This window comes from Diabrotica virgifera, chromosome 5 (assembly GCF_917563875.1).
Source record: "Diabrotica virgifera virgifera chromosome 5, PGI_DIABVI_V3a".
Lineage (NCBI taxonomy): Eukaryota > Metazoa > Arthropoda > Insecta > Coleoptera > Chrysomelidae > Diabrotica > Diabrotica virgifera.
This window is the reverse complement of record NC_065447.1, coordinates 84,799,441-84,824,121: the sequence shown is the minus strand read 5'-3', so window position 1 is coordinate 84,824,121 and position 24,681 is coordinate 84,799,441. Positions and strand designations below refer to the sequence as shown.

At 34.5% G+C, this 24,681-nt stretch overlaps 1 protein-coding gene across 3 annotated transcripts in view; it reads right to left on the bottom strand.

The window, feature by feature from the left end:
* Window positions 1-24,681, bottom strand: part of LOC114324206 (ankyrin repeat and SAM domain-containing protein 1A-like) — a 351,154-nt gene that overhangs the window by 175,555 nt on the left and 150,918 nt on the right. For all 3 annotated transcript variants that reach the window (XM_028271967.2, XM_028271968.2, XM_028271969.2), the window contains exon 7: window positions 5,647-5,736. In XM_028271967.2, the coding sequence (XP_028127768.2) occupies window positions 5,647-5,736 (90 nt within the window). The remainder of the gene's footprint in view (window positions 1-5,646; window positions 5,737-24,681) is intronic.

The following is a 24,681-nucleotide window of genomic DNA, read 5'->3' as shown; positions in this document are numbered from 1 at the left end:
GGCAATCACTGCTTAATATTTGCTATATCTTATTATTCTTAAACATAACATTTATACATGGGAATCTTATTTTCTTTTGATTTCCAATTGAAAGTTTTTATTAACATTTAACTATTATGATTTATCAGCAACAATTCTATTTAAGTTTGATGAAGCTTTTCTGATATTATTGATTATGTTTTTTTAATTTTAAATGTGGTATTTACTACGAAAAACCCATACATTCATGTCCAAACAAATGAGACTGACCTTTTTCTGGTGCACTGAGAATGTCTTCACACAAGACCCGTTTCCTGCTATCCTTGGCTGCAATCAAAACCTCGTCCTGGCTTCCAGTAATGTTCTCCTCCGAAACTAGCTCGTATAGCTCTCGTTTCCTGCTTCTGTCGTGATGCTGTGTTCTACCTTTTTCGAAACTGCAATCAGCTACCGGGAACTCTTGGCTCAAGGAGGTTCTTTTACTCTCAACTTGGCCTACCTCTCGTTCTACGATAGATACTCCACACTCACGGAACTACACCGGCTTTCTCACTCTCCGTACACTACCGTCTACGACTCGACTTCACTTCTCGACAGTTCAAAACATTCTGCTCTCTATTTGTCATTCATTCCCCTACTTTCTAAATATCCCTTCCAGATTCACAAATCAAAATTCCACCACCAACTCTCATTCGCAGTATTCCTCAAAACCAATTTTTAAACTTTCTAAATATGCTTAATGGATTTCAAAGAAAATAGTTAATTCCCATTCTAAAATTACTTTCTACTATATACAAATTTTAATGACCTTTTAACGATTTCACTTGAGTCTTATTTAATCACTTCTTAAAATTAAATATAACAATTTGTTGTATACAGGTTGTTCTAAATTTATATGCCCATGGTTGAGAAAATTGAAAATATTTTATATTAAATTGAAATCTGTTTATAATTATCAAATTTTAATTTTCATATCACATAGAAATATAACAAATCCCCGCCTTGTATTCGATAAAATTTATCTGCATTTTTAAATAAATTTTCTCGAGGCAAAACCAACTCTCTGTATATTTCCTTACTTTAATCTACGTCTTATACCCCTTCTTCTTGTATTACTCTAATTAGTCCCACCTGTAGAGTAATTGTTTCCTTATTTTCAGTGTCCTCATCCTGTGTTAGAGTGTCGGCTATTATGTTGTCTTTCCCTTTTTCCCATATCAATCTTCTGTCTTTTTCCTCAGATTTTTCACATACTTTTACCGTGCATTCTGCATCCTCGTTTTCATATGCCTCCTCTTCAAATGCCACTGTTTCGATTATATCTTTTTCGCTTTCATTTGTTAGCTTTATTTCTCCTTCTCCTGAGCTCATCTCTTCTTTTGAGGAATCCCAGTTTTCTTTTGCTTTTGATACTCTCAATTTTTCTTCTTCTGGGCTCAACTCTTCTTTTGAGGAGCCACAGGTTTCATTTTCTTTTGTCTTTTTCTGACTTTTTCTCCCTTTTCTTCTTTGTCCTTGCTTCGTTGCCAAATTCATTTCCACTGTTTGTTCTTTACCTGATTCGTCCGTATTTTGTTTCTCCTGTTCCTTGTCCTGTTCTTCTTCTTTTTCTTCTGTTAGATTCATCGTATTATTTTTAAAATCTATCACTACATGTTTTTCTGCCAATTCGTCAACTCCTACTATCATGTCATGTGACATGTTTGGCACTATTACACATTGTAGTGCATACATCTTCTTACCCAGTCGTACCATTACTCGTATGCCTTCATTTATAGTTGCCAATGTCCGTTTGTTTGCGCCCACTAAATTTACCCTAGGTATTTTGTAAATTAAATTTGTTAAGTTAACTTCTTCTATTAGTTTTCTGTTGACCAATGTTATTTCAGATCCAGTGTCTATCATAATTTTAATTGGTTTCTCGTTGATAAATCCATCCACAAATTTTAAATTAACTCCATTTTTCTTTTCGTTGTTCCTTGCCAATTTAATAAACTCCTTGGGGTTACAAAAGATTCCTGTTTGATTTTTGGTTTTTAGTGAGCGCCGTCGTGAAAAAACGCCGGTTGCTCATCGTAGTTTATATTTTCGTCATAATGTCTCTCTCCGTCATATTCATCTGTCTGGGTATTATTTACTTCTCTTCTATTTTCTCTTGGTCTGTCGGATCTGTTTCGGTTTTCTCGATATCCCTGTTCATTTTGTCTACCATTATTTCTGTTTTCTTGATTTGAGCGTGTGGTGTTTCTATTCTGGTATTCTCGATTTCTGTTCTCATTCCATTGCCTATTTCTTTGTTCATAATTTCCTCTTCCGTTGTCTCTATTTTCGTTTTCCCTTCTGGGATTAAAATCTCGTCTTGTATAGTCCCTCCTATTTTGATTTCTATCTCTGTAATCCTGTGTTTCTCGGGGCCTGTAATCTTCTCGCGACCTTCTTGATTTTCTTTCCCTTAAACGTGATTCTCTTATTTGTAGGAATTGGCATAAACTATCTATGTCTTTGTAGTTTTGCAATGTGATATGGTCTTCCAGCGTTTCTTCGAAATGTCTTGCAATCAGTTCGACTAATTGTTCCGATGAGTAATTATATTGTAAATGTTTTGCGTTATAGTAAATTTGTAATGCATATGTCCTTTCTGATATACCCATCCTATCATTGTATTTCCCATTTTGCAATTCCTTGTTAATTTCCAATTGTTGGACTTTTCCCCAGAAATAATTCAAAAATTTTTGTTCAAATTGTTGCCAACTGTCAAATTCTTCTTCTTTGCAATCGAACCATAGGCTTGCTTCATATTTTAGATGGTTTCTGATAGTTTCTTTTGCTGTTTCGAAATTTCCGATGTGCTGTATTTTCTTTTTCAGGCTATTTATGAACGGCACTGGGTGTAATATTCTTACATCCCCGCCAAACCTTATCTTCACGTCATCTGTGCTATGTATAACCATTTCTCTTCTTTCTCCTACATTTTGTTGAATATTGATTTCCGCAATCTTTCTTTCCATTTCTTCTCTGATTGCTTGAATAGCGTTTTCAAACTTGTTTTCCAAATTTTCTAGTTCCTTTTTCTGGCCATTCGTTAACTCCTTTATTTTATCTTGAATTTTCATTTCATACTTTTCTATGAGTTCCTCCATTTTCTTGTTGTTCTCTTCTATGGCTTGTTTTGTTTCCTTCTGATTTTCTTGCATTATTCTTTTTGTTTCATCCATTTTTTGATCCAATTTTTGTTGTGTTTCATCCATTTTTTGCTGTGTTTCCTTCATTGCTAGTTTTGTTTCCTCCTGATTTTTATCCATTGTTCGTTTTGCTTCATCCATTTTTTGTGACTGGAGTTGCATAAGTTGTAATAGTTTATCTATTCCTGATAATTCTTGCTGTTCTGATGCCATGATTGTCGTGTCTAAAATATCTTCTTGGTCTGAATGTTCTTTTTGTTTTTTGTTGTCCTTGCTTTGGCTTCTTGTCACTGACATTTGTTTTCAAGAAGTACTGTCCCCGCCAAATATGAAATTTTACTAGTATGTTACCAAGACGACTTTTTCTCACCCAAATATTATAAATTGTCAATAAATATATCAAATGTAAATATCGTAAAAATAAAATATTAAATCAGTTATGTAAAATTTGTACCTAAAGAGATCTAAAATTTTATGTTATCAAATGTAAGTATCTCACTTTTTACCACAGGCATATAAATTTTCAAATACCGGCTTTACTCTTTCTATCCTTCAAATTTGCCACTAGAAATACTTTACAATGCCCTCCACGTTGGACGACAGTTATTGTGATCTTGATTATTGATATGAGATAATAATTTTATATGTCATTTAATTTAATCAATGCTTTAATAATAATCTAATTAATTTACCAGATCACATATCAATATGTTTTCAATCTCAGGGCTTTTTTATAAAATTAATTACTTACATACGTGGCTTCTAAGTATTTCTTAATGGTTCCTAATCGGGATAGGAAAGAAAAGAGTAGAATAATAACACATATGGGTTACAATTGTAATCAAACTATTGTTTATTTTATTTAAATGGCAATCACTGCTTAATATTTGCTATATCTTATTATTCTTAAACATAACATTTATACATGGGAATCTTATTTTCTTTTGATTTCCAATTGAAAGTTTTTATTAACATTTAACTATTATGATTTATCAGCAACAATTCTATTTAAGTTTGATGAAGCTTTTCTGATATTATTGATTATGTTTTTTTAATTTTAAATGTGGTATTTACTACGAAAAACCCATACATTCATGTCCAAACAAATGAGACTGACCTTTTTCTGGTGCACTGAGAATGTCTTCACACAAGACCCGTTTCCTGCTATCCTTGGCTGCAATCAAAACCTCGTCCTGGCTTCCAGTAATGTTCTCCTCCGAAACTAGCTCGTATAGCTCTCGTTTCCTGCTTCTGTCGTGATGCTGTGTTCTACCTTTTTCGAAACTGCAATCAGCTACCGGGAACTCTTGGCTCAAGGAGGTTCTTTTACTCTCAACTTGGCCTACCTCTCGTTCTACGATAGATACTCCACACTCACGGAACTACACCGGCTTTCTCACTCTCCGTACACTACCGTCTACGACTCGACTTCACTTCTCGACAGTTCAAAACATTCTGCTCTCTATTTGTCATTCATTCCCCTACTTTCTAAATATCCCTTCCAGATTCACAAATCAAAATTCCACCACCAACTCTCATTCGCAGTATTCCTCAAAACCAATTTTTAAACTTTCTAAATATGCTTAATGGATTTCAAAGAAAATAGTTAATTCCCATTCTAAAATTACTTTCTACTATATACAAATTTTAATGACCTTTTAACGATTTCACTTGAGTCTTATTTAATCACTTCTTAAAATTAAATATAACAATTTGTTGTATACAGGTTGTTCTAAATTTATATGCCCATGGTTGAGAAAATTGAAAATATTTTATATTAAATTGAAATCTGTTTATAATTATCAAATTTTAATTTTCATATCACATAGAAATATAACAATATATTTACTTTTGTACACTTTCACTCAATTCGAATTTAACAAATATGCTGCGATTGGGCAATTACACTGAGACAGTGACATACTCCTCTGATTCCTCTAAGGCAGCGTTTAGACACCGCGATAAATCCGAGCAATTTATCGATATCGATCGAGTTGTTTCAATTTATCGTTGTGTGTAAACGTTGCATCGTAGAGATTTATCGGAATTGGAGTTGGATTGGGGTTGGTATCGGATTGGTGTTGGTATCGGATTGACGGAAAAGACGGAAAACGTAATAGGTTGTGAAATAAAAAGAGATGAAAATAGTAGAGGTGGGCAATTATCAATAGAAACCTGTAAATTTACAATTATATTTATTGTATCTCACCTTTAGACGTTTAGGAATCAAACTGTCACAAGAGAATTTAAAAAAATTCTTCTGTCACAGTAGCAGTTGGCAAACTCCTCCGTTACGTCTAAAGGTGGGAAACTATCAATATAATTGTAAATTTATAAGTTTCTATTGATAATTTCCCACCTCTATTAGTTTCATCTCTTTTTATTTCACAACGTAGGTATTATGTTCTTCGTCTTTTGCGTTATTTTGCCGGCATGTGTATATACTGATAATAATCGTATTCCTTTAATAAGGTCTTCAACTTACCTAAATCGGAATCAGTATTTGGCACTGTTGGAAAGGGATGACTTACACTTTCTCCATCACTATCAACTAATGGTAACCCTCGTTTATGACCTGAAAAGAAATATGTGTTCAATACGTATTGTCGTTTGATGAGACAAACACAATTTGATGCTTTAAAATATATTTTATTATAGATGCTTTAAAATATATTTTATTATAGATGGTTCAAGTTCAAAATGAGGTAGCACAGGTTAAAATGGTTCGGGCATGTTTAGCTTCTATAGCTAGATTCTAGATTCTAACCCAATCCGAAGAATTTAAGTTCTTGGACGGAGTAGAAGAGGAAGACCGAAGAAGCCCTGCGGAGAGACGGTTAGGCATGACATGTTGGTAAAGGGGATTGATATTGGTATGGCCCAAGATTGAAAGTTATGAAGAAACGAACACACAACAGGCGTACAACTACTATAAACGAATCAGGAACGAAACGAATACTTTAGTCACGAAAAATAAAAAGGGAACACTGGGACAGAATATCGAATGAACTCCTAAAGTACAAAGGACAAGATCAGACAAAACAACTATTAAAATTATTCAAAAAAAATTAGGACGAATTATTAAATATCATCCTAATACTTCTCTTCAAAAAGGGAGACAAATAGCAGCCGGAGAATTACAGATGAATTAATTTGGTACATTCCATGTCAAATCACACACAAAATCACTTTTTTTTTCTCAAAATTTTATTTCATGCGATTTTACATGACAGTGATTTGGTGTTTACTTAAACAAATTTGCATTTTCTATCGTGAAGTATCAATGGAAAAAATAATATTTTAATAGAAGGGACTCAAAAATGTCATTATTTGGCATTATAACGAGTTATTTTGATTCAAAACAAGTTTTTGATCAAATTGTATAGTGTAGAATACGTTAAAATACCGTTTTTTACATTTTCCTCCATTCCCAAAATACATCATAATCGATTTGAAGTTGATTTCCAATGTGTACTGAACCAATTTAATATAACCACCACAAAATTTAACATGTTCTTCTAATGCTACAACCCTTTGTGAGTCTTGGCCTGCTTAACAATGTTCTTCCATTCTGCCCTGTCGGATACTTTCCCTCGCCACTGTCTGATGGCCATGGTTTTAATATCCCCTCTACTTCTTCTATCCATGTTCAACGGGGCCTTCCTCTTGTTCTATTTCCTTGGGGCTTCCATCTCTGGATTACTTTCACACCTCGATTCTTTCTAAGTGACCAAGGCAGCTTAGTCTTTGAGACTTATCTAACAATATCTGCGCTCTGAATTAGTTCATCCAGCTCGTGGTTCATTTTAAACCTCCACGAACCATCGCTGCAATGTATTGTATGCTGCACCAATTTAACCCTACGTTAGTCGCGCGGTTATTGCTGACGAGCTTAGTCGCGCGGTCTACGATTGTAGACCAATAGTTTTTTGTCGTATAATACCGGATCTTGACAAAATTAACAAATGAATGGTTAATAACATGTTTATCTATGTCTGTACTTCAATATTAGACATGTTTGTCATTTTGACAGTGGTAAAGTTACAGACGAGGTCATGATTTTTTGGGTCTTAATTCGCAAATAAATGAAAATGGTCACAAAAGTAAGCTCAATTTAGTAAAAAACACAAATTTTTTATCTTTGAACTTACAAAATGACCAATAGTGATGAATAATAAAGAACAGAACAAAAAAGTAAACAAAGAACAAAACTATTAAATGGTAAAAGTGGCACAATTTTAGTCCGTCAAACATTCACTGCAAATGTCCCTAAGATGATCCTCGCAGCCAAATTTCTCACATTTTTGGCATAACCTTCTTGTTGACTTATTGCGAATTCGTGGACCAATACAACATCACCCCACGTAATTTGTTGGAATATTAGTGGGAGGGGTACGACTTCTTGAACTCCGGGCAGTACGCGAGCTCGTCGTCTTCTCTAAGCAGGGAAGGTATGATTCAATCCATATGATTCAATAAAATTGTGTTTTGACTAGGAAAGTTTTGGGGTAGTTCTGATTTCTTTCATTATATATAGATTTTGGGCTGCTGAATCCGAATATGAGGTTTGCGGACAAAATTTCTTGCCGGAACATTGAAAAAATCGCGAAAAAAGCGAAAAATTTCAGCTTTTTTCCGCTTTTTTGCCCAAATCTCGAAAACTGTTAACTTTTAGTAAATGGTCTGTTAACAGAAATTAAAGTACTTAAAATTATCTACAAATATCACTATTTCCTTTTTTTAGACGAACCGTTCGGTCTAAAGTACAAGTTGAAAATTGCCAATTTTTAAAGGTCTAGGCAAAACCCACTTTTTACATTCCAAAACTTTATTTTTTATTAGAATGCTGTCATTTGATAAATTTCTCCTAGTTTTCTGTACAAAAAATAAATGTTAGTTCATAGGTATGGTATGTCTCTTGTGACAGCTTCCATGAGTCCATTCCGTCCTAAGAGGCCGGGAATGTCTCTGCTATTCCCTTAGAGCCACAGAAGATCAGACACAGATGGAGTCACAGTTTCAGTTGGTCTGAACATTTCCTTCGGATCTGTTATCTTGATTTCTGATAAACCTTCAGGTTTTGTCCTTTTAAAATAAATTAGTTGAACAGCTCCCTGACTTCCATAAACCTCAGGCGCGGGTTTCTTTTTTATCCGAGGAATGGATTGCTTAGGAGCAACTGCATGTTTTGGTGCAATACAAGAAATGCCACATATGACGTGGAAAGTGTGGTATTCGTCAAAGAGGAAACTACATCAAACTATTTTCTTGAGCCGTACTTTTTGTAGAGAAAACAGCCCATCCTGCAAGGAATGGTGAGACCAACTATCTGGGTTTTACTGGCGCTACAAGACTTTGAGCAAGCGCGTTGCTTATCTGGAAGTGTCAGCAATCGCAGGCGATACGCAGAAAATTGACCAGCCGTGCTTTACACAACAAGTGTACGAAAACGCTGATTTTAACCCTTTTTTATGCCAGGCCTTAATTTGCATGTTGGTCTCTCAATCCCAAAGGTTTTTCATGCTTTGAGTCCCATTGACTTTTATATACGTCGCAAATAAATAAACAAATAAATGACCAAAACATGTTTTTTAATGAGTTTTTTTAACCAACTTAAACGTTTTCTTTTCAAAAGTACTCATCAGAGAGCAAAACCAACTTGAAAAAATGTAACTAACTTAAAAAAATAATATAATGTAAATTAACATTAAACGTTTTCTTTTGTGTGGTACTCCTCAAAACATGACACTACGCAAAGGCCGTCCCATCTTGCACACATGTATCTCGATTCGCTTCTTTTTTTATGGTCTTTTCTGTGGCTACAAACGCTTCACCTTCTAGCAGCTACCTATAAGCGTTGCCACCATTGCTACAATATAGCAGATATCTAAAATATGTGAACAAATATATACGGCAATGGGTCCACATGAACTGTCTTAGGTGCCAACATTTTGAGGCTTTGGGTCAATAAGGCTGTCATGCATTGGGACACCAATGAGTCTAAAATTTTATACGCAACGCATATTTTCGGCTTTGGTAAATTGAGAGCATAACACCTTGAACGTATATATACGGCGGCTGCGAATACAGACCCACTTTTTCAAAAACATACAGGGTGTCATTTCTTGTATTGCACCAAAACATGCAATAGCTCCTAACCAATCCATTCCTCGGCTAAAAACTAAACCCGCACCTGAGGTTTATGGAAGTCAGAGAGCTGTTCAACTAATATACTTTGAAAGGACAAAACCTCAAGGTTTATTAGAAATCAAGATCCGAAGGGAATGTTCACACCAACTGAAACTGTGACTCCATCTGTGCCTGATCTTCTGTGACTCTAAGGGAAAAGCAAAGACATTCTCGGTATTTTAGGTTGGAATGGATTCATGGAACCTGTGAGAAGAGACATACCATATTCATATTATGAACTAACATTTATTATTTGTACAGAAAACTAGGAGAAATTTATCAAATGACAGCATTCTAATAAAAACTAAAGTTTTGGAATCTAAAAAGGGGGTTTTGCCGAGACTGTTAAAAATTGGCAATTTTCAACTTGCACTATAGACCGAACGGTTCGTCTGAAAAAAAAGTAAATAGTGATATTTGTAGATAATTTTAAGTACTTTAATTTCTGTTAACAGACCATTTACTAAAAGTTAATAGTTTTCGGGATTTGAGCAAAAAAGCGGAAAAAAGCTGAAGTTCTTCGATTTTCTCGCGATTTTTTCAATGTTCCGGCAAGAAATTTTGTCCGCAAACCTAATATTCGGATTCAGCAGCCCAAAATCCATATATAATGTAAGAAATCAGAACTACCCCAAAACTTTCCCACTAGGGAGCTCGTAGAGTACAAATTGACTGAATCAATATTCAATTTGGGATTTGATTAGTTCCATAAGTCTTCAATAAAGTCGCTTCTTGAAAGTTTTTCATTTGTGTTATTAGCTTTATATACACAACAGGCTACATATTAGCTTTATATAATACAACTAAAAACTGGAACGCGTTTAGTCGCGCGGTCTACAGTTGTAGACCAGTGCTCTTTGAATAATGGAAAAAAAATAATGCAAACAGATCGGCGGCGCGGCGTTTACCAAACTGAAGATTAAGTAGGAAGTATTAGTGACAGCTACTAAGCGGGATGGGGGCGTATGTGCAGTTTTCTGCACGTCTGCACGTTTCTGCGGTCTACGATCGTAGACCGCGCGACTAACGGTTAACGTGTTCATTTCCCCAAAAACACAAAATGCCTCGCTATAAAATAACAGCAAATCTACTAAGATGTACATTAGAGCTGAAAGGTCAGATAACAGAACAAGTGATGAGTTTAAATATCTAGGCATCACACTATCTAGCTACGGAAACGGAAGTGGAAGATCAAGTGAATAGAGCAAATATAGTCGAAGGATGCCTAAATGAAACAATATGGAGAAATAAAAATATTGGTAAAGAAATAAAACGTATAATTTACAAAACAACCGTCAGACCAATAATGACATACTCGGCAGAAGAAGGCCTGGCGGAGAGGACAAAAAGAGTGTTAAAAACAGCAGAGATGAAAACCCTGCGAAAAATAGATGGTAAGACACTATGGAACAGAGCTAGAAGTGCAGATATACGGCGGACGTGCAAGGCGAGAACACTAAGGGTAAGAACAGAACAAGTGGGTCGCGGTCGATGTCGATATCCATGTAAAACAAACACATTGTAGTGAATGGAAGAGAACAGAGCAGGTAAGTCGCGGTGGAGGTTTAGCGCGATTCCATCCAGGAGGTTTACATCGATGCTTTTAAAAATAAAATAAGTTTGTTTTACATGGAGGTCTACTGCGCGGCCTACAAGGATGCTTCCCTGTGATTGGTCCGTTCGAAGACAAGTTATCATTACCTGCGCTATCTATCATATATAATCCCTTTTTTGTATCCAGTTTATTTTTGAATTTCTAAAGCACTTAAAAACAGTAAATTTCTGAAATACGAAGAAGAATCTGATTATTTACAGCTGACATTTCATCACTATCATCACTTGACTAACGCAGACAGAACATCGCAAAAGCACATCTTTTTGTCATTCAAATTTCATTAAACTACTTCACTTGATAGTGGTTCTAGCTCGACTGACAGCGCAGGTGACCTCCTTTCTATGTGCTGTCGACATCGACCGCGACTTAACTAGTAGCATCCACCGCGACTTACACCTCCACCTCGACCTACTTGTTCTGTTCTTACCCTAAGAACTGGGTAAGAAACAGAACTGTAGAAGGGAACACAACCACATAAGCCGAATGACAACAAATAAGACGGCATGATCCGGTTCCTCAATAGAAAGATGATCAGTGGGAAGACCACGAAAACAATGGAACGACAACTTACTGGGAAAAGTTTACAAAAAAGAGTCTAGAGTCATGTCTACACAAAGAATATGGTTCAAGAGGGACCGTAGGGACCTTAGGTTCAAATGAAGAAGATGGTTCATGAGGGACCATAGGTTAAAATGATTCGGGCATATAGCTGCCAACCTAATCCGAAGAATTGCAGCATTGTAAGTTATTGGACAGAGTAGGAGAGGAAAACCATAGAAGTCCTGGGGAAAGAAGATTGGGCAGGACATGTAGGTAAAGGGGAAATGTGGGAAGACGAAGAACATCCTGGCTTAAGAACTTACGGGAATGGTTCGAATGCAGTAGTGCAGAGAAGAAGAAGAAGTAGGTAAAGGGGATTGATATTGGTATGGCCCAAGATAGAAACTGCATAGGGCTAAAGGCAAAGAGAATAATGATACAAGTGGCATTTGATGTTTTGCTAAATTAGGGTGAACATTTTCAGATTACCCGTACAGAAAAAAATATATTTCTTCTTTAAAAATCACTATTACTGAGAAAAATTTCTTGTTATCGCTCGCTCAAATTTGCAGGTTCTACCATTAAGTTTAACAAACTACCTAAAACATAATATGATAGGATAATTTAATAAAATAAAACTTTCTAATTCCAATTATGCTAACAGGAAATTTATCAGTATGATGATATCGCGTGAGCCAAGTAGACCTTGGAAAATACATTGTTCACAAACTTTATTACTTATGATGACTAGAAGTTTTGGAATATACAATATTAAAAGACATATAAAATAGAAATCTGTTAGAAATAACAATATTTAACGATATAATAAATAAATACTTATCGTTGTTTAGAAATACTCGATCATCTGAATGTTGTAAGGTGTACAGAGTGTCTTGCTTTATCTCTGTACCTATTCAGTAACACTTTCTGCGTTCTACACCTATTGACTCTTGAATAATATTTTAAATAGAGTTGGCGATAAGCAGCAACTCTGACTCAGTCATTTATTCACTCTGAAAAATTCTGATGTTCTTGTTCCTACTTTTACCACTGCTCTGTTATTTTTATAAAAATATTAGCTTTCACATATACATGGTGTTTGGTAAAGAATGGGCCATAGCTTAACCTTAGATTCCTGGACTTAAACTAGGTCGATTTAAGCTAACTTACCTTTTTTTTTGGAGGTCGTCTGACATATGTCTCCGATGACACTTCAGCCTCATGGGCTTATTGTGCCAACCATCCTACCTTTTATGTCACCCAATCCACAAGCTTGGTTCCACGTACCAAATTGTACATCCCTAGCATGGGTTGGGTGGCATATTCTGCTGGACTTAATTTTGGTTGTCCATAAATAGCCTGCCTTTTGTGATCCAAAGCCTCACACTCGTACAGTACATGATATGCTGTTTTAGTTCCCCTATTGCACAGTCTGCAGTTAAGGTTCCCTTCGTACAGCCCAATTCTATTCAGGTGTCCTTTCAGGGCACAGTGACCCGTGAGAAGACCTGTAATTATGCGGAGCTGACTCCTATGTTATTTTATTAGTTCCTCAGCTCTCCGTTTTGAGGGTTCCCTTATTAAGGGCCTCCCGTGTCGCTGACCAGGTACGTTCCCCCAGTATTCTTTGTGTTTGTTTTTGACCCATTCCCTGACTTGTCCCCTAATTATTGTTTTAGGTACTCCTAGAGCAGGTTCTGGGCCAAAATATAAAGTTGATGAACCGTTCCTTGCCAGCTCATCTGCTTTCTCATTACCGTCTATCCCGGTGTGTCCTGGCACCCAGAATAGATTTACACTATTTCTTTCGGCCAGTTCTTCCAGTTCTTGCCGGCATTCCCATACCAGCCTTGACGTCACTTTCGGGCTCATTAGTGCCTTCAGTGATGCTTGGCTGTCTGTGAGTATATTGATCCGTCTATTTTCATAGGCCCTCAAGTTGTTCATTGCGACCCACTGCAGAATTGCGTACATTTCCGCTTGAAACACAGTTGTGTATGTTCCTAGTGAGAAACTGAGTCCTACATTCTCTGTTTCACTAAAAATACCGGCTCCAGTGCCTTCATCGGTTTTTGATCCGTCTGTATACCAGATCGTTCCCCTGATTTTGCTACTGATGTTGTTCCATTCCCTTCGGTCATTGATTTCTATTCCGAAGTTCCTATTAAATGTGTATTTTGGTACCATGTGGTCAGTGTATGTATCAGATATACTTACCCCACCATGGTTCCAAATCTGATTATGCCCAAGGTTCTCGTATTTATCCCTTGGTTTTCCTTGCAGCCTGTATGCTCCCATCCTCGCTTCCCCTTTGATAAATATATCAAGAGGGGGTAGGTCTAACAGGGTTTCCAGTGCCGCCGTCGGTGTTGTTTTTATTGCTCCCGTTATTCCCAAGCATGCAAGTCTTTGTATCCTGCTTATCTTGTTTATAGCGGTTCTTTGCTGCATCTTTGTCCACCATACCAAGGATGCATATGTTATCATGGGTCTCACTATCGTTGTATATGTCCAGTACGCCATTTTCGGACAGAGTCCCCATGTTTTTTCATGTGTGCGTCTGGTCAGCATTAATGTCGCCTCCGCTCTTTTAATTACTCTTTGAAGCTGTCGGTTCCAGGTAAGTTCTGGGTCCAGTATAACCCCTAGATACTTTACCTCTTTAGACAGCTCCAATTGTTCACCATTAAGGATCAGAGGCCCTAAGTCCTCCAGCTTCCTTCTTCTGGTGAATGCAATTGTGACTGTTTTGGAAGGACTGACTCTCAGCCCTTCTTCCTCAGTCCATTTGGTGACAATATTAAGGGCCTGCTGCATGCGTTCCCTTACTATGTTTTGGAATTTTCCCTGAACAAGGACTACCAAGTCGTCTGCATAGCCCAGGGTTTCATGGCCGTTCAATTCCAGGGACTCAAGCAAATCGTCCATGACAAGGTTCCATATTAGCCGGGACAGAACACCTCCCTGCGGACACCCTCGTCGGACCTGGGCGATAATGCTCTCCCCTAGAATGGACGTATATACGAGTCTCTGTTGTAGCATGTGGTCTATCCACTTGCAACAAATTTCATCGATCCCTTTTCTCCTCGATGCTCTTGAGATTGTTTCTAAGGATATGTTATTGAACGCTCCTTCTATGTCCAAAAAGGTCGCTAATAGTACCTCTTTGTGCTTGAGAGCATATTCAGCTTTTTCTACAAGCTGATGTAATGCTGTCTCTGTTGACATTCCTGCTCTATATGCATACTGGTTCTTATGTATCGGTCTGTTTTCCAATACGCCATCCCGTATATATGCCTATCTAGCAGTTTTTCTAGCGTCTTAAGCAGAAAAGACATAAGACTTATTGGTCTCAGAGACTTTGCCCCATCCTGTCCAGTTTTTCCAGGTTTTGGTATAAAAGTTACTCTGATCATTCTCCATGCCTTTGGAATATATCCTAGAGCCAAACTGCTCCGAAGCACTGTACATATTCTATTTGCCAGAAGGTCGGCTAACTTACCTTAGTACGAAAGTTGATAATAACCGAAATACAGGGTGTCAAAGTTAAACTTTTATTTTATTTATTCTTGAATATTTCCTGACAGGCATGGGTTAACAACACGAAATTTGGTAGGCGTGGGGTTTTTTGGGACGGAAAATCTAAATTCGCCACCAAAAATGATGTATTACCCAGAGGGCGTCACATACGTCTTTCAGCGCTTATTTAAAACGTTCAATTTTTTTTATCCTCTACTCTACATACTTTTTAAATCAAAACTTTTATTCTCCTAATATTTTTACTTAAAAAAGGTATACTACATTCATCTCGCTAAACTCAACTATTTTCGAGATAAACCCATTTTAATTCTGCGATGCAACATAATTTTTTGCATAATATCATTGTAGTTACACACGAAAAATTATCTTGAAACCATAATATTTGTGCAAGATTTCATGTTTATGTCATTGTATCGCAAATCCCATTTAAAGATATTCGCAATACATTTTTTTAAATTATTATGGTCTTAAGTTTATTTATCGGGTTTAACTACAATGATATACAAAAAATTATGTTGCATCGCAGTTTAAAGGCCGGAACCCACTTATACGGAACATCCGGCTACGATCGGCATTTTAATATTTTCGTGTATTCAAATAGATCAGCGCGATATGCTACGATTCCGTAAAGTAGACGCTGAGCCATTTGAATACACGAAAATATTAAAATGCCGATCGTCGCGGCCCGTTCCGTAGCGGGCTGTTCCTTATAAGTGGGAGCTGGCCTTAAACTGCGTTTATCTCGAAAACTGTTGAGTTTAGCGAGATGAATATAGTATACGGGTCATTCCATTTCAAATCACTAAATTTTGGAGCAAAAAAATTTTGGACCTCCGATTTGTCTGAAAATTGGTATATAGCTTCTGCGGGACGTAAAAATCAGATATTTAAGGTCAAAAAATCTTCTTCTTTTTTTCTCAAAATGTTATTTTATGCGATTTTAAAGTGATTTGGTGTTTATTTATACAAATTTGCATTTTCTATCGTAAAGTATCAATGGAAAACATAATATTTTAATAGAAGGGACTTAAAAATGTCATTATATGGCATTATAACAAGTTACTTTGATTCAAAACAAGCTTTTGATCAAATTTTATAGTGTAGAAAACGGTAAAATACCGTTTTTTACATTTTTCTCTATTCCCAAAATACATTATAATCGATTTGGCTGAAAATTTGCCCACAGATAGAGAAAACATAGGACTTTAAGTGGTGAGAAGGATTTGAATTATATTACAATACAAAAAAAGTTACATGCAATATTATAGTCAAAACATATAGGCGTCTACTGTAAGTACAATTAACTCGAAAATATCGACCTCACGACAAAAATTGTTAAAAAGAAATTGTAATAATTGTAAATACGATTTATTTGGAACAATTTCAGTTCCTACCATTTTTGTCGAAAAGTTAAAAATGGCGGAGATATTGAGCAAAACAGGTTCTCCTTTAAAATCAAGATGACGGCTAACGTAACGGAGGAATTCATTCGTGATTTTAAATTTAGGCTACTATTGACTCCCCTAAAGATCATAAAAATAAAATTTTGGGCAGCTCGGCATTCAAGGTCAAATGCTATCCCGACTGGACTAATATATACTTTTGAGTCTGATATTACTGCATGTAACTTTTTTGGTATTGTAATATAATTCAAATCCTTCTAACCACTTAAAGTCCTATCTTTTGGCTATGTGTGGGCAAATTTTCAGCCAAATCGATGATGATGTATTTTGGGAATGGAGGAAAACGTAAAAACGGTATTTTAACGTTTTTTACACTATAAAATTTGATCAAAAACTTGTTTTGATTCAAAATAACTTGTTATAATGCCATATAATGACAATTTTGAGTCCTTTCTATTAAAATATTATGTTTTTCATTGATACTTTACGACAGAAAATGCAAATTTGTTTAAATAAACACCAAATCACTAAAAATTGCATAAAATAACATTTTGAGAAAAAAAGAAGAAGAAGATTTTTTGACCTTAAATATCTTATTTTTGCGTCCCGCAGAAGCTATACACCAATTTTCAGACAAATCGGAGATCCAAAATTTTGTGCCTGAGTGATTTGACATGGAATATACCATACCTTTTTTAAGTAAAAATATTAAGAGAATAAAAGTTTTTACTCGAAAAGTATATAGAGTAGGTGATAAAACAAAGGGAACGTATTAAATGAGCGCTGAAAGACGTATGCGACCCCTCTGGGTAATACATCATTTTTGGTCGCGAATTTAGATTTCTCCTTCCAAAAAACCTCCGCCCACCAAATTTCGTGTCGTTATCCCATATCTGTTAGGAAATATTCAAGAATAAATAAAATAAAAGTTTAACTTTGACCACCTTGTATTTTGGTTATTATCAACTTTCGTACAAATATATTATATTACAACAAATGAAAAATAGTTTATGTCCTTGTGGGATCGGTACTCTCCGGAGGGTCTCTTTGCAAAGACAATGACGTCGACTTTGTAAAGTAACAAGACACTTACTCAACACACACACTACACATTACTCCCCTGACTTAGTGATAAGTTATACAATTACGTGACTAAAGGTTCTATTCTAAACCAAAGCCAGAATCAGAGAAGAAGAAAAACTTTCGTACTAAGGTAAGTTAGCTTTAATCAACCTATTTTAAGCTCAGGAATCTAAGGTTAAGCTATGGCCATATATATTTATTATCAAGATGGCATCTTCCAACTCAGAAACTACTCTGTTCTTCAATTTCTTCCAGGTATTCTTCTAAATTTGCTTGTACCCGGTAGTTCTGGCAATGTGTTTTGTTACCTTTTTTATGTATCGAGCTTGTTTTATTCCAAATTCAGATATAAGTTTACGAAAATCTTCAAAAAGATCAGAAAAGCATCCGATTCAGGAAATATCGCATTAAATTATTAAAATCTGGCAATGACAAAAATATATTGGAAAGGTTACAGCCACAAGTAGTCCAGGGCGGATCTGTTTTGAGATGGACGTTGAGAGGTGACTCAATTTTTTTTTGCAGAAATTGCTTGAAAATAAATCAAATAATAATATTTGAGTTATCCTCCCTCTCAAAAAGGTCCGGAACATTGTTTAAATAATCAAAATGTCAAAAATTGAAGGAAAAATTCGATTTTTTTCTTCGTTTTTTGATTATAACTTTAAAAGTGTTCATTTCCGAGAAAAGTTGTACTAACATAAAAGTTGCGTAATTAAATTTCCTATAATATAGAATTGATTAAAAATTTAAAAAATAGTCACCCTAGTTGCAAAATAGCAAAAATTGCGAAAAAAACATACAAAAACAAGTATTCGCATTTTACGTTTTTCAACCATTTATGCTACACTTAGGACCTTCATATTTCACCCAGAAAAACCTTATGATACAGTAAAACAATACTGTAAGTTTCATTAAGATCGGTTCAATAGATTTTGCAAAATAAATTTTGCAATCCAGCTTTCGCAAAAAAAATTCATTTCTTCAAAATGTTACAGGACTGAAAATAAAGCAGATAGCAAGTTGAAATTTTTTTTTGCTTATAGAAGTGTACTGTACCTTTCATTTGCAATTTTCAAAATTAAAATCGATTAATTACCACGGCGTCAGAAAATTTTTGAAATAATCAATAATTTTTGGTGCTACGCGCAGGACAGCGGTGTTCGATTCACACAAGTTGATTTCCACCAAAATTTCTTCCAATCTTTATCTAATATATTATTTTCTTACTCTATATTTTGTTGTATTTTAATATTTTAATTCCACAAAAATCAAACGAATTTTATTATTGTTTGTGAAATATTGTTTAAACAATTGCATATGTTTAAAAATAATAAACTTTTATTATTTAACTTAAAATATATGAACAAAGAAAGTTTTTGCTAATAAAAGTGTTATTTCAAAGGATAGAGTTTGTGTTTTTATTTTGTAATAAACAAATTTATTTATTTATATCGAAATGTAATAAAAATTAAAATGTATCAATCATTATCAAAGGTCATTGGAATGCCCAATCAGAGCAAACTATCCGCTGTCCTGCGCGTAGCACCAATAATTAATGTTTATTTAAAAAAATTCCTGACGCCGCGGTAATTAATCTATTTTCATTTTGCAAATTGAGAATGAAAGGTACAGTACACGTCTATAAGCAAAAAAAAATTCAAATTGCTATCTACTTTATTTTCAGTCCTGTAACATTTTGAAAAAATTAATTTTTTTTTACGAAAGCTGGATTGCAAAATTTATTTTGCAAAATATATTGAACCGATCTTAATGAACTTTTTAGTATTGTTTTACTGTATCATAAAGTTTTTTAGGGTGAAATATGAAGGTCCTAAGTGTAGCATAAATGGTTGAAAAACGTAAAATGCGAATACTTGTTTTTGTATGTTTTTTTCACACAATTATTGCTATTTTGCAACAAGGGTGACTATTTTTTAAATTTTTAACCAATTCTACATTGTAGGAAATTTAATTACGCAACTTTTATGTCAGTACAACTTTTCTCGGAAATGAATACTTTTAAAGTTATAATCAAAAAACCAGGAAAAAAATCGAATTTTTCCTTAATTTTTTGACATTTTGATTATTTAAACAATGTTCCGGACCTTTTTGAGAGGGACGATAACTCAAATATTATTATTTGATTTATTTTCAAGCAATTTCTGCAAAAAAATTTGAGTCACCTCTGAACGTCCAAATGTACTAATATTTATACAGATGCGCCCTGGTCTAAAGACTTACAGCGTGAAGTCGAAAAATAGGCAGATCTACCACCAATAAAAAAGAAAAAATTGAGGAAAACGTACAAAAAATTATGGAAATGGCAGAAGTGTGTAAAGAGATTCAATAACAATATAAAGAAATCAGCCAAATTCGTAGAGAGCAAAACGAATATAGAGAAGAAATAACAGAGTTAAGACAAGAGAATGTAACATTAAAAGAAGAAAACACAAAATTAAAACAAGTAGATTTTCAAGTAGAAAATTATAGACAGTTTGGAAAATTATAAAAAGTCCTTGGAAATAGATAAAAATGTCACAGATACCATAAAAGATGCAATGAAAAGGCTATGAAGTTAGGAGAAAGAGTCCGTCTGGTTGCGCTTGAAAAGGAACACGATATAAGAAAATTCATGCAAAACAAAAGTAAATTGAAAAGTCGAAGAGAATGCCTAGTTTATACTTTATCAGCTTGACATACGATATTTTATAATACAAAATATCTAGCTATCAAAGTTTAGGAATAAACTTTTTCTGATTTTTTTCGGAATCGGTAGTAAAAACTTCAGTTTCATAAGTTGTTCCCACATAACTTTCATAACTGAATTAAAATCCGTTTAGCAGTCAATTTTGCATAATCTGTTGCAGTTTTTGCCGCATTAATCCCCAGACATATTGTTCGTCTGCTATAACTTTTCCCATGCGTCACGATTCATTTTCAAACAAATTAAGTCAAGACATAAAGTGAAACGAACGTCGATGTGTATATGTTATAGTTCAAGTTGATTATCCAGTTGGAGTTGACTTTTCCTAGTTCGAGTCGACTCAAACGGCTGGTTTTAGTAAAAGTTGATTAAAATATAAAATGAAGATTTTTATTCAACATTTACTAGTAAAAGTAGACTCCAACTAGTTAAAGTATACTCTTCCCAATGCCATTTAGTAAAAGTTGATTCACACAAACAACCGATTCTAGAAATTAAATGTTACTGTATATTATGTTCAAATCGTGATATTTATAGTCTAGGCTGTAACGTCGCCCCCGTTAGGTAAATTATTCCAGTTCGATTCTTTTGCACAAACTTACTCAAAAAGAGGTCCTTATAACGAATCCACAGGGTGTCAGGTGGTACCGCAATCGAAAAATTGTTTAAACAATTTTTTTTAAACAAATTCACAAAAAAATTTACTTCGGACATGTTTTTACATCATTTGGGTCATTCGGAGCAAAAGAGGTATTTTGTGATTGTTCTGTAAAATTTATTATTCTCGAGTTATACGCGATTTAAAATTTGAAAAATGCGAAAATGGCCATTTTCAAGGCTTAATAACTCAGTTAAAAATTGTTATTATGAAAGTCAGAAAGTCAACAAATCAAATTTTAACGACCCCCCTACAAGGTACTGAAGAAATATTTGTCATTATTGTATTACTAAGCTGTTATTTTTAATTATTAACAATGAGCGCTAGGAGCGTATTGAGGCGGCTGTCAATGTGAGTACGACTGAGATGCAGCATTGGACGGTCGGAATGGAGGATCTTACTCGCACTCATATTGACGGCCGCCTCAATACGCTTTTAGCGCTCATTGTTGATAATTAAAAATAACAGCTTAGTAATAAAATAATGACAAACATTTCTTCAGGATCTTGTAGGGGGGCTTTAAACTTTGATTAGGTGACTTTCTGACTTTCATAATAATAGTTTTTAATCGAGTTATTAAGCCTTAAAAATGGTCATTTCGCATTTTTCAAATTTTAAATCGCGTATAACTTGAAAAATATCAATTTTAGAGAAAAATCACAAGAGACCTTTTTTGCTCCTAATGACAAAAATAATGTAAAAAAATTTGTCCGGAGTGAAATACTTAGGTTATTTATAAAACAGTTCGTGAAGTATGCTTTTTGCGCACGCACGCGATGTTTAGAGCACGAGCGGGCCGAGTGCTATACTTCGCCTAAGTGCGCAAAATGTACTTCACGCACAGTTTCATACAATATTTTATCTGCCAAAAAAACAAATAAAAAAACTGCAACTCTTCGTCACTGGAATACGTTCCTATTTTACAATTTTTTAGAACTTTGACATTTAAAAATTCAAACTTCTGTCAAACCACAAAACTGTCAAAACTTTTTTTGTAATTTATTGCTCACATGTCATCACCATGACAAGGCGAAAGTTAAGGATATTTGATTATATGAAAGTGTGCTAAAAAACAGTGCGAAAAAGTAAATCCCATTTAAAATACATTATTACTTCAGGCACACTTTAAACCCTTCATGTACTGATATCTATATTTACAATTTTCACACAATAAAAACTTATACATAATATGAGGTAGACGGTAGAGTAGATAAGAATTATTTTTGTGAATTTGGTTAACAAAAATTATTTAAACAATTTTTCGACCGCGGTACCGCCTGACACTATGTATTTGTTATAAGGATGTATTTGTTTGAGTAAGTTTGTGCAAAAAAATCGAATCAGAATAATTTACCTAACGGAGGCTACGTTACAGACTGGACTAATAAGTAGTTGAAATGGTCAAAACAAAGAGACGCACACACATCAAAAATGCACGTGATATTATACTCGTATAAATTATATAATCTACTTTTACTAATAAGGGTTAGGAAGAGTCAACTTCAACTAGTAAAAGTTGATTCAAATTCTTCAAATCAACTTTTACTGCTCGTTTCAGTTGGAGTTGACTCAAACTAGGAAAAGTCAACTCTAACTGAGAATCAACTTGAACTGTAACATATATACATTTTGTATACTGTATACTATATACTACACACATCGGCGTACGTTTTACTTTATGTTTTGACTTAATTTGTTTGAAAATGAATCGTGACGCATGGGAAAAGTTATAGCGGACGAACTATACAGACGTGTCGTACAAAAATAAAGGATGTTTTTGTTTAATTCTATTTCGATCCAGTATATTGATGGTATACAGGGTATAACAAAAAGACAGGTTATAAATTAAATCACATATTCTGGGACCAAAACTACACTTGAGTTCACGAGTCTTTACCCGTGCATCATTAATACCTGGCGAGATAAAACACATACTTTTTATCTAGCATCATTCTCTTCTACGCATGAAATTAATGACAAACCAGCTACCGCCTGTTATTAAGTAAAAAAACATGTTATTTTTATGAACGATCTAGACTCAGTACATTGAAAAGAGATGGCTACAAAAAAGACGATTGGGGATGTTTTTGCATATTTTAAGTACAATTTCTGGCGTTTTGGTTTGTTTTCTTTTGTGGCTGTCAGTTTGTTGAATTTTTTGCTGTTATTTTGTCGAATTTTTGCATTTTGAATTTTTTTATAGTATACAAACAGTTCTTTTCACAACTAATTTTATATTGACAACGTACAAAGCTAACGACACAGTTAAGGAATGCTTGTGTTTAATGTTCCGCCAAAGTGAATAAAATAACAAAAAGAAAATATGTTATTGAATTTTTTTTATAAATTGTTTATTTATTTATTAATCAATGATAATAAAAGAATTTATTAAGCTACTTCAAATGTAACTGTAATTATGCACCAAACTTTTAAAGCAAAACTTAAATTTGACATTCTATTTATTTGATGACTTCAAATTTTATACTATGACCCGTGATCGGAGTAATACCCACTTTCTGTCACTTGCTGTTGCGTTTAGTAAATTTCCGACTTACTTCGTATGCTTTAAATGATGACGCACGGGTAGACTCGTGGACTCAACTGTAATTCGATTGAAGCTAACTTACCTTAGTACAAATGTGCACATAAAAAGGTTACAGCCCTTTGAAGTTACAAAATGAAAATCGATTTGTTCCAATATATCGAAAACTATTAGAAGATTTTTTACTGAAAATGGACTGAGGCATTCTTATGGCAGAAAATTCTTAAAAAAAAATAACGGTGAAATTTAATCACCCCATAAAAATTGTATGGGAGTTTGGTTCCCTTAAACACACTCTCCCAAATACTTGTGTACTTACGTTCCAATTAAATTATTATTGTGGTACCATTAGTTAAACACAATGCTTTTGAAACTTTTTTGCCTCTTAGAACTTTCCGATCAGCCAGTTTTTATCACGATATTTTGAACATTTTTGTAAAATACACCACATATTCGTAAATGGTTAAGTAAAATTATAAAGATCTGGTAATATTATTACGGAAATAATATTCTATAATCCTACTTATAGTATGGGAGCAAAGTATGCTAAATGTGCAGTCACTCGAGCGTTATGGGGACCTATTGGGTTGTGAAGAGTAGGACCTAAAACCAAAAAAAGTTAAGTAAAGTTTTCCATTTTAGTGGGGACTTTCCATTTTTAATTTAATTTTCCATTTCCAACAATCGTTTTTTCCGATTATAACGCCATCTATCCAGAATTCAGAAAAATGTTTCGAATAAAACTTACTTATTTTTACATAAGGAATCCAAATCTGCAATAAAAAATGGGAGTCCTATTTAAGATTTTTAAGTAACCCCACCTCCGACTCTGTGGGGAGTCGTGTTTGGTGCCATTCGATAGATTTTTAAAAAATATTGAATAAGTGTATTTTACAGTTTTTCGATCTGATGTTCATTTCGCGAAATATCGCGGGATTCGTATTTAAAATATTAAATTTACCCCCCACCCCTCTTCGTGGGAAGTCGTGTTTGGTGTCATTCGATAGATTTTTAAAAAATATTGAACACATATTTTTTATAATTGATGGATTCGACCGTTACTTGATGGAAGTTCATTTTATCTAACAATAAAACACTGAAAACCTTTGTTTTCTATACTTCCACAAAATTTATTATAACTATGTGACTACAGTTGTTTCGGCAGAGTGCCTTTCTCAAGTGATTTAAATTACTATGGGTTTGCCTTTTTAAAGTCTTTAACTGAAAAGGTTGAGGAGTGGGG